The 11382-nt window shown below is 36.0% G+C and overlaps 1 protein-coding gene across 3 annotated transcripts; it reads right to left on the bottom strand.

Annotated features, from left to right (window-relative positions):
* Positions 1 to 701: 701 nt before the first annotated feature.
* On the bottom strand, positions 702 to 3608 carry LOC306869235 (uncharacterized protein). 3 transcript variants are annotated; one of them, XM_079415911.1, is made up of 6 exons: positions 3434 to 3608; positions 3213 to 3344; positions 2358 to 2439; positions 2033 to 2188; positions 1670 to 1768; positions 702 to 1495 (listed from the first exon to the last, which is right to left on the bottom strand). In XM_079415911.1, exons 4-6 carry the CDS (start codon positions 2141 to 2143, stop codon positions 1343 to 1345), a joined length of 363 nt encoding a protein of 120 aa, XP_079272037.1. In that variant the 5' UTR covers positions 2144 to 2188; positions 2358 to 2439; positions 3213 to 3344; positions 3434 to 3608; the 3' UTR covers positions 702 to 1342. The 3 variants fall into 3 exon arrangements, with proteins under 3 accessions (XP_079272037.1, XP_079272038.1, XP_079272039.1); XM_079415912.1 differs by having other exon boundaries at positions 3213 to 3577; XM_079415913.1 differs by lacking the exon at positions 3434 to 3608 and having other exon boundaries at positions 2358 to 2442; positions 3213 to 3330.
* Between the last annotated feature and the right edge of the window lie 7774 nt (positions 3609 to 11382).

The following is an 11382-nucleotide window of genomic DNA, read 5'->3' as shown; positions in this document are numbered from 1 at the left end:
TGACTGAAACGCAGCCCTTTAAGAATACATAACCAGCTCTCCCTCCCAAGAAGTTAGTCTGCACAAAAATCCTAATTTATAATCGAGCCGTCGTCTGATTAAATCAAATAATACATACAAGATAAGACAATTCCTGTGCTGTGATTTCAGCTATATTTGCATGTAAAATTAGAGAAGCAACATAATATCTATTTGAACTGAACGCGCTGCTCCTCTCAGCCGCTCACTGAACAGAGAAAGAGGTGCGTGCGCGCTCACCTCGCGCCGTTGCGGTAGTACCAGCGATCACAGAGGCTCGCTAAGGTTTGTCAAAAGAAGTCGCTAGATTTGTCGCTAGTCACTTTTGGGGAAAAGGGTCGCTACACTGTTAAAACTGTTACTTGGATCTAACTCAATAAAATTAAGGCAACGTTTTCCAACTACTTTTTGCAAGTTTAGTGAACTAACTGATATTTTGAGTAAGGGCAACTTAATATGCATTTCAATGTATGCAAAAATATTAAGTAGCATTTTCAGAAAAAGCCAATAAATTGAGTACAATGTAAAAAATATCAGCATATTATACACAGACTTAATTAAAATAGGTAACATTTAAATGAAAAAATACTAGTTAATGTCTTCTGATTTATTAATTTTGACCAATTTGCCCTTTCTTTGTTTTGGAAGTGTAAACGGCTTCAAATAATTAGTTGCTACTATGTCAATTTCCAACATTTATTAAATCATTGCATTGCCATATCCAAACAGTAGCAATGAGCTGGACAGTGTAAACAATCAATAACATCTGTATCAGCTTATAAACTGCTGGTTAGTAAAACACCTTTACAGTACAGTGTGTACATAATATTGAAACATTTTAACACTAACATCACAGATCACAAGCATGAGCATCTGACCTCAACTTAAAAAGTACAGCTTAGCATAATACCTTCACAGCGTGTGTGAATATTTTGAAACCTCTTTAGTTAAACATCTCACTGATCCCACTAACTGACCAGTTTTTAAAGTGCAGCTTCACAGCAGGGCTATTTTGTGTGTATAAAATATAAACTTTTTTTCACTCCAGAAATTATGACCTGCAGCATAGTATAAAACATGACAAGGACAAACCATTAGAACATCCTGAAAAATTCAACGTTATGTCCAATGTATAATGATGTTGAACAGACAAGTGCAGAGTGACAGTCATGTCTGAGTGCCTAGGCAAGGAGCTTGTTTTTCAGAGTCATGAACTTGGGGCTTGGTCTTGGGCGCAGTGTGTCAAGTCCCACGAAAAGTCTTTGAAACACGTCCTCAAATGTTTTGGAAACCTTGGATGGATACTCAGGATTAAGTGCATGTGTCAACCCAAGCAGCATGCTTTGGCCAGATTTCCAAGATTGGTAAGGACTGGTATTCCCTCAATGATGATTCCTACTGCATCTGGCTCACGGCAGACATAGATGCTCATATTCTTCATTTTCAGGTCCTCATGAAAAGTGGTCTCTGCAGCCCCCTTTGAGATAAAAAAAAAATAAAGTATTTAAGACAAACAATCTCCTTTGTTGATGAAAAACAAATACTCCACCATTATCTGCCAAATGCTGGTTCAGTTAGTTCACATTAACAGTCAGCACAATTTAAACCTGTTCACCAGACTGACCCAAACCTGCTTTGAGACAATACTTACACAGTAATCAGAGATGAGCTCCTGTCCACTCTCTCCAATATACTCAAAGAGGCATCTCAGAGTGACATCTCTCTTCTTCACTGCAGTGCCACTTGGCTCCTAGTTAATAAAACAATAATGAATAAATTATTTTTGTTGGTAAATTCACTCCAACCCTGTAATGCCATCATTACCCTAGGTCTGTATTAGTTTTCCTTTTTTATTCATTATAATATATTAATAGGTATAACACTTGAGACAGTTTTTTTTTCTAAATAGTCTAATAAACAAACAAAAACACCCATACAAGCAAGATAACTGAAAAACAACCTACTCAATTGATTAATATTGTATCTTTTAACTTTGTAACCACTTTTGCCCCACCTGTATCAGTTCCATCATCAAGTTTTTGATGCGTTGACCAGTTGCTCCTCCCTTGGCACTAAAGAGCTCGAGGAGCTTTGGGGTGTGCTTGTCCAGCTGTGACATAAACATTGCTTCCAGGGGAACCGCAGTACATCTTCAGAACTCCTAGTTTACCTGTAGGACAGCAAATGTTTGACTTATTTTAGGGGGTTTAAAGATTAGCAACATCTGAACTTTATGCAAAGCAAAAAAGTGAGTCTACTATCTCATGTCAAAGTCACAATTTCCAAGAAGTTCTCAGAAGTGAGTTGTGTCAGGAAAAACTGAATGATAAGTCCCTTACCGGGAATGGTTCGAAGAGGGCAGGCCATTTTTCCTTAAATTCTGCCACACCAGGAGACTTGGCAACCACTTCCTGTCTTCTCCTGCTGAACAAAACAAGAATGATTAACTTTAGTTAATTGCAGAATTTATTTTAGAAATTAATCTGAAACCTCATGTAAAAACCCCACTGAATTTTTGTAATGATATCATACAGCACCTACAGGCAGTTAACTAATTACAATATTGGGAGGAGGGATGTTAATACAAATAAGTCAAAATCTTCTCACTTAAACAAATGGTTTTAAAATGCATCAACAAAATTCATATAAATATATCAAGAGACAGGGGTTAGACATCTGCACCCAATAATTACAGAGCAATAAAAATATGAAATTTGGGTTATGAGTTAGGCCTATGCATAGAGTACATTTTGAGCATACACTTTTGTGAAAGATGAACTATGCCGAATATTTGCTTTACCATAATTGAACAGCTTTGGACTAACGTTAATGGATAATCACTCAGCTAACGTTAATGTTAACTGTGGCTTCGTGTGTGTCTGTGTGTCCACTAAGTTACCAATGTCGAAGCCACGACAATGTTTTTGAAGTTACAAACACCTCTGAAACATTAAACTATCACACAAAGACAACATTATATTATTTTATTATATATTACATTATTATACAGCGCACACACACGTAGATTTATACAGTATGTGGCTCAAGTTAACGAGCTGTTTGAGACAGAGCACTTTCAAATTTGGCGGTCGCAAAAGTTTGTAGGAAACAGAGCGATGCTTTTGCAGATTGCACAACACAAACACGTTAATTAGGGTAAAATCAAACTTTTAACAATACAAAGAGTTACTTACATGGGGTACGTGAAGTATAAATTATCCGTCTCCGTGGAAAACCCTGCTCGAATAAACTCCTGGAACAGACGAGACTGAAAGATTTGCTTGTTCTTCCGTTGCTGCAGGTGGGCGGGTCGTGTCTTTTTACGTCTGGTATAAACTTTTAAAATGAGTTTTGTAAAATCAATTTATGGTGAAGTCCAATTAAATTAATTTTATTATAGAAAATATTAAGTTACGAAAATATTCACACTTTTTACTTATTGATAACTCAAAAAACCAAAGAAACAAAAATAAATTAATTTATTGGAATAAATATAGTTTTTAAAATGAAGTCATATGGACAATAGCACTGAACGACTTTTTACAGTGTAGGTTGGTCTGAAAAGTCGCTAAGTTGGCAACACTGGCTCCTAGAATAGCTTCAGCATCAGCGACTTCTTATAGGACACAATTGCTGTCAATCAAAAGGAGACGCAGTCTTTCGACAAACCCTCCAATCATCACGCAGAAGCCCGGAGTCCAGTCCCGCTGAGCGTCCGGGGGCGGGACATAATCACAGCATTTATCCAATGAGCGTCTAGTTTTGAAGCACTGAAAAAAACTGTTCAAAGCAGCCCCATTGAAGTCAATGGACGCTGGGCTTCAACAGGCAAATACACTGATGCTACGGGAATATATGAGAAGGAAATCGAGTCACCTGCTATTTGTAGCTGATTCTGAACGAACTCGTCTCTGAGATGAACGTGTTCTAACGCATTTTTAATCAATAAAATGTTAACACAATAGTACATGTTTGACCATTAATTTTTTGACATTATAGGGGAAGCCGAGCTTCCCTTGCAGTCTTAAAGAAATCCCCACTGAATATATATATATATATATATATTATATAATCCATTACACATTTTAGGTAATATAATCAGATTACGTTTAGATTACTTTTGTCCTAACTCGTTTATCACATTGATTTAAATTGGATAATTGTGTACCATATTAATGTAAAAATACAAAGAGGGAGAAAATGTATTCCCTTTCATTGTAATTAACAACATGAAGTGCATTAAACATTATATTACATCAAGGTTTGTACTGGGTTTTGTAAAGGAACCGCAGGGGGTTTGTGAGATTAATGAAAGGCTAACAAGTAATTAAACCATAAAAAAAATGTAATAAAAATAAATCATTTTAAAATAACAATCAAAATAATTCACTTACTAAAAAAGAATAAATATTTTGTTTACCTGCACGCCATATGACCATCAACCAATGTCAGAGAACCGTGAACATGCAAATGTGATTGTAACGGGGCGAACAAGACGTGAGACGTGCGGATCCAAGTGCAAGCTTTTATTTATAAACAGTCAATAAACAGGTAGGGTCAAACAACGGCAAACAGGTATGGTAAGGGCAAGACACAGAGCAATCCTAGGGCTAGCGAGAGTCGACGATCGGCAAGCAATATCCAACAGGGCAAGGCAGAGAGATAATCCAGGTATATGCACAGTAGTCCAAGAGAGGTGCAAACAGAGTCCAAACGGCAAGGTAAATGGTAAATCCAGGAAACACGGGCAAGAATCAAAACACTAGAAAAACACACAAGGCAAGATTATGACAACAAAGTGGGTTCCGTATCGCAGCTAAAACTAGGAGAGTTATAAATGCAGAACAATACTGGAACTAAACAGAAAAACACAGAATGTATCGGTAAGGCAGCTAACACTAGGGGAGGGATAAATGCAATACAATACTCAGCGATCACAGAGAGGAAGTACAAGGCTTATAAAGCGTGTGTGATTGTGTGATCAGTGAAATCAGCTGTGTGTGTTGTCAGTGCAATGGATGATGGGAAATGTAATCCAATGGTGAAATGCCAGTAGTGTAGTGTAGTGCAAGAGTCCATGCAGTGAGCGAGTGACCTCTGGTGGTGAGCGAATGGAAGTTCATGGCCAGGATTCGTGACAGTGATACTTAATAATTAAAATATTTATTTTTAAATCTCAGGGGTCCTAATGATTTCACTTTTTTAACTTCAGTTAGTGTGTAATGTTGCAGTTTGAGAATAAAAAATTGTGTTCCAAATTTGAGGTTGATATCTCAAAAAATGAACTTTCAGTGAAATTTTGTTTGGGTGTAGTACCAAGCTTTTCCACTAGATGACCATCAAAACCCATTAGTAACCATATAAGGGCGGCTCTATTTCCATATATGGTTCGAGTGAAACCGAAACATGTTTTTTTCCATTCTTTTCTCAATATTTATTACGTAGACATCACATTCAGATGTATTAAGGGTGGTATTGTCACGGTGCACACAGCAGGGAGGAACAAGGAACACGTTGTAACTCAAATAATAGACTTTACTGGACATCAGGACAAGACAAGGCAGGGCAGACACTGACAGGAACACTGGGGAGTAACGAGTAGACCAGAAGAAATGGCACTACACAGACAGGACTTAAATACTAGGCATAATCAAGGAAAACAGGGCTGGACAAGAATAAACTACTAATGACATAACGAGGACAGGAAACAAACCAAATAAGGGCACAAGAGGCAGGAACACATGACACACAGGACAGAGGTCTGACAGGTATGGCAGTATTTGATTTCAATTCATCCTCTAAAAAACACATAAAAGACATGCAACAAGAACCCTGGACGTACGATATAGTTCACGCTGCATCAAAAATTGAGAACCTACTGTTTTTTCTTTATATTCAAAACACTTTTAGACCTTTTTTCTCAAAAAATAGAATTAATTTTATCTTTTGAACACTTCACATGAACATGAATGGAGATTTTTCATGATTTTATATATGTATCACTATTTCAAAGTAAAGGCCAGAACTGTCTCTCTGACTGATGAGTACTCTTCTTACAAATTAACAAATTGCAGTTGTCCTGTAAAATATTTAAAAAATCAGTTCATCAAAATCAGAAAGAGGTTCAGATGACAAGTTTGAAAAAGTCTGCAAATAAGAAATATCGGGAATTTGTGCAATTTAATGAGTTTGACAGACAAAAGCCTTTCAATAATACCTAACAATAAATGGTTAAATAACCCACTAAGTGATAATTCAAATAAAAATAATAAGTGTTACTCAGTAGTTGATGTAATGTTTAAACACTTCTTAAACCTGGAACAATTTTTGTAAATCCATTGCTCAAATGCTGTGTAGCCACCTGACCAATGACTGATCTCTGTGTCAATGTTCACAAAACTGGACTTCCTGAATGTATATAAGCAGTAAACTATTTTAGAAAGGAAGATTTAACATATAAAAAAGGGGAATTATAGAGAATCAATAAATGATGAATAATTTATTGCTATTGTGTGAATAATATGCAATCATGTAATCAATAAAAAAGTAACTGTAGTCTGATTACGAGCATTTTTGTCACAAATCCGGTCTATGAACTTCCTTTCACTCACCACCAGAGGTCACCCGCTCACCACAAGGACTCTCACACTACACAGACTGTTACACTATACCCTGGACTACATTTCCCATCATCCATTGCACTGATTGCATGCACACCTGAATGCACTGATTACACAGACATACAGCTGAATCCCATCAGACACGCTTTATAAGCCTTGGACTTCCTCTTCCAGATCGCAGAGGATTGTTTAGCATCTGTTACTGTGATAGCTGCTTTATGGAGCCTGTCTTAAGTTGGTCCGGTCCTCGATCGACCACACCTGTTTAGGATACTTCTCTTGCCTTACCCTCAATATACCTGTTTGCCATTGTCAGAAACTTGCCTGTTTAACGACCACGTCTCTGAATAAAGCTTTGCGGATGGATCCGAACGCAAACTCTGTTCCTTCCGTAACAACTTTAAAATGTAACTTCCTCTAATTACAAGAGTTAATTTGCAAAAAGATAACTTTTTAAAAATTCTCAGAAATCATGTTTTTTCATTGTGCATTCCAATCAATCTCAATCAAACTGCAGTTGGGTTATTTTGACTAGATTTGACTAGGCTACCTTCCTTTATTGTGTCTTACTTTAGACACAATAAATTGATCAAAAGCCATAGTAACAACATTTATAATGTTACGAAAGATATCCATTAGAAATAAATGTTATTCTTTTGAAATTTCTATTTATCAAAGAATCCTGAAAAATAAATAAAAAAGCACTGATATAAAAATAAATATTTCAGAAAATCAGCATAGTTCATTATAAGAATGATAACACTTGATAACACTTTAGTATAGGGACCAGTTCTCACTATTAACTAGTATCTTATTAGCATGCCTATTATTAACATATTGTCTGTTTATTAGTACTTATAAAGCATGTATTCTGCATGACCATATTCTGCATACCTATACCCAACACCTAAACTTAACAACTGCATTACTAACTATTAATAAGCAGCAAATTAAGAAGTTATTGAGGCAAAAGTCGTAGTTAATGTTTTGTTAATTGCAAGAATTGGACCTTAAAATAAAGCATGACCGAATGATTTCTGAAGGATCACGTAACATTGAAGGCTGTTTTAATGGATGCTGAAAATTCAGCTTTCATAGAAATAAATTACATTAAAATATATTCAAATAGAAAACAGTTGTTTAAAATGTTTATATTTTACAATATTTCTGTTTTACTGTGTTTTGATCAAGCAAATTGTGAACATAAAAGACTTCTTTCAATAACATTACTGACTCTAAACTGTGTGTGTGTGTCTGTCATTTGTGTCTCTCAATATATATATATATATATATATATACATACATACATACATACATATTGAGAGACACAAATGACAGTAATTTGTGTGTAGAAAAGCAAATTGAAAATAAATGTGACTTTTCAGATCTGAAATGCTTGAAATTTGTAGAACGTCTGAGAAGACATTAAAAAAATAGGAAAGAAATCAAACTCTCGGCGTGTCTCTCTGTCATAGTCATATACACGTCGGTAGTTTTGCTAAAAGCTATAGTTTCCTCAATAATGGCTCTCAAGCTGTGGAAGGTAATGGGCTCTGGGAAAGGCCAGATACCAAGGTGAACACAGGGGTCAGTGCATACGACAAAACTTCAAAGCAAACCATACCAGGAGAATAGCCATGAAAAAAATTGTGCATAAGGAAAAAAATTGAAAGTTTTCTTTCAAAACAACATTGTGCCACTGAGATCGCCTGAATTGAGTTTTCTGAAGGAGTTCCAACCTTCTGTGACCAGTGATAACAGGGATATGGTGGTGTGGGACACATGTGTTTCTGGTTCAGTGGGTTGATTGGCAGCGGATGTGGAGCTGTCCTTGGTGCTGATTTGTTTGGCTGAACTGGTGGTGGTTCTGAACGGACAGCTCCAGCCACTCAAAGACTGCCGTTTTCTGTTTAACTGTCTTTTAACCTGTATTTATAAGAAGTAACACAGGCAACATACATTTCTAATGAAAATTTACTGATGTGCTTCATGCTGAATGAATTACAGGAGTCATTTCTACTAGATTTTGCTGTTATCTAAGTCACTAAACACTGAACGGATGAGCTGAGAGATGTGGAATGCTCTAAAAACTCTGATTGAATTATCATTATCTCTCAACGCAGATTCCAGAGAGACTGAGGGTCAAAAGTTATAGCTTCCTTTGAGATAGCGACCTCAATACGTCAAGCTGCTTTTTGATCACTTAACGTATCCTTGAAAGACAGCTCAAACTGGTTTCTCCCAGAGTATCATCATACAGTTGCATCTGTCTGGCTTGCTTGCTTGTTTGTTGAGGCCTGATATTGATTACCACTCTCATTTAGCAACAATTCAGCATGTAATGAAAGCTTCAAGCCCATGGAGTATGTAATGAGTGTATGATGATGCCTAAGCCCTGCTTATTGTCTGCTTGGGAGAGAAAGAAAAGAAATTATCAGGTGAGAAGAACAAGAGACAACTTTGAGAAAGTTTAAGTAGGTGCAACTTAAAATAACTGAACAGCTCACAGGCCATCAAATATTTTGAAACACTTTCTGTCACTCCGTGTCAAAAGTAATGCTTTTTTACAACGTTTAAAAAGCTCAAATATCAAAAGTAATGCATTTAAAGGGTTTAAATGGTGCTTTTATTGTTATCTAAAACCTAAACTATTAAAAACTGAAACAGACTGAAATTTGACCTGAAAATGAAACAGGTTTAAAAGAAAGTACTAAAATAAAAGTACAAGAAATAAAAGTAAGTACTAAATAAAAGTACAAAAAATAAATAAAGGTAAAATACAAATATTTTGTATTTAAATCACTTTAACCTAAACTTATGATATTAAAATATTACTTAATACTGTAATAGTATATAAATAATACTAATATAAAACTGGTTCACATAGATGAACATTTGAACACTTGAAACTTTTGTTTTTAAATTCTAATATTTCATAATTTTCAAATGTTTCATACATTTTCATTTTTTAACACAAAATTAATAATTTCTCTATACGTTTGTGTGTGTGTGTGTGTGTGTGTGTGTGTGTGTTTCTTCATACTTCTATTTCTATAAGTTAAAAATACATATAAACAAAGTTAATTCAAGTAATTGTTAAAAGTAAAAGTTGTTTGAAATGACTTTACTAATGAAGACTTCATTAATGCACATCGTATTGTGAGAACATTATGATGTAATTTGCTCTCAAGTCCACATAAATGCAAAAGGTTCCAGTGCAATTTGTAGTAAGCAGTCTGTCAAATGAAGCAAAATTCTGGACTGTCATCAGGTAATTACTGCTTGCTGCAATTTTAAAAAAAAATTATTCCACTGGCTTGAGACATTTTTCATTTTTGCTTTTTATTAAGTGGTATCCAATCATGCAAATCATGTCATAAAGAGCTCAAAGATATTGCAAAGATTCATTAGCTTAAGAATTAACCCTTCCAGGGTATCAGACATTTGAAATTCAAATGAAGACATAATGCTTAAGGTAATGTACAGACCTTCTGTTAAAGTATTGAAGGTAGGTTTGCGAGAGTGCTTTTTAAGGCCAACTCACACCGCACAGACAAATGGCAACAAACTCCAACAAACAAGTTGGCTCAAGTTGGCCGTTAGATTTAGAATCTTATGAAAAATGTCATGTTCACACTGCACCAACAGACACCGACCAACTCTCACTGACTGGGGAGAAAATGGATGATCCTATATCTATAAGCATGTTCAGTCAGGTGAAAAAAAACTCCAACCAACGCCAACAGGGGTAACGCACTGATCCAACAAACAAAAGAAATTAAATGCTCATTTGTAGTCAGATTTTTCTGAGCCCACCCAATAATTAACCAAATTCCCATAAATAATGTGCAGAAGAGGTCTTTAAATGAGAGCTCTTTGGTGGAAATCATGAGGGTTCCCCACAGAGGGAGCATTCTGTTCTCTGAGCAGGAAGCAGGGGGTGGACAGCAGGGGGTCCCGGGTAAGGCTGGCAGGTCACATATGGGGCTGATAGGTTGACAAGAAGAGCCTCAAGCTGTTGGGGAATGAAGAGGGTGGTATTAAAGGGTCCCTTTAACCTCCCACATGAGGTGACACTGGTATTCTCATTGTGTGGCTCACCATATTGCTTTGGAGAATAAAGGCAGACACAGTTGGATAGGTAGTGAAGCACCTCTGTTTTGTATTAAATATTTCATTTCAAATATAAATGGAAAGAGCAATAGATAGACAGGCTGTCTGTGTGTTAGTGGTGGGGAGGTTTTTTTTGTTTTTTTTAACTGGCTATTTCTGCATGTTACAGTGTTACCTCAGCGACTGTCTTTGTGAGTCAGTTTATTCAGCCAATTCTTTCAAAATGTCGATTCATGAGAACGAAACAAGCGATTATGAACGAACTATTGAATTATTCACTCAACCAATTTGTTCAAAACCACAAGTCATTCAGTAACAAAACACCACTACTGTGTGTTGCAGCAGATCCGTCGCTTCATTTTTTGTAATGGTATTAACTGACGGAGCAAATTAACAGGAAATATTGTGTCTAAATGTTTGTTTTTGTTTTTTTAAAGCATTATCACACATTCGTGCTGCTAGTCATTGGAGAAATAAAGCTTTTTGAACTCTGAATCAGTTGAGCCAAATAAATTGGTACACCATTTTATAAACCAGTTGCACATCGAGGAGTGAGAGCCAGAAGGGTGTAAGTGAAATTGAGATATATACATCAAATGAAAGCTCTTAATGAGCTCTTTCTACTAGCAAA

This window comes from Barbus barbus, assembly GCF_936440315.1.
Source record: "Barbus barbus genome assembly, chromosome: 5".
NCBI lineage: Eukaryota > Metazoa > Chordata > Actinopteri > Cypriniformes > Cyprinidae > Barbus > Barbus barbus.
The sequence above is the reverse complement of the archived record's forward strand: the minus strand, read 5'-3'. Positions and strand labels throughout refer to the sequence as shown.

Bases quoted from the DNA above. Each gene is read 5' to 3' on its own strand.
- LOC306869235 (XM_079415911.1), bottom strand. From the start codon at position 2,143: ATGTTTATGTCACAGCTGGACAAGCACACCCCAAAGCTCCTCGAGCTC. The intron at 1,769-2,032 runs GTGGGGCAAAAG...TTTATTAACTAG, and splicing joins TGATGATGGAACTGATACAG to GAGCCAAGTGGCACTGCAGT. The intron at 1,496-1,669 runs GTAAGTATTGTC...TTTATCTCAAAG, and splicing joins AGCTCATCTCTGATTACTGT to GGGGCTGCAGAGACCACTTT.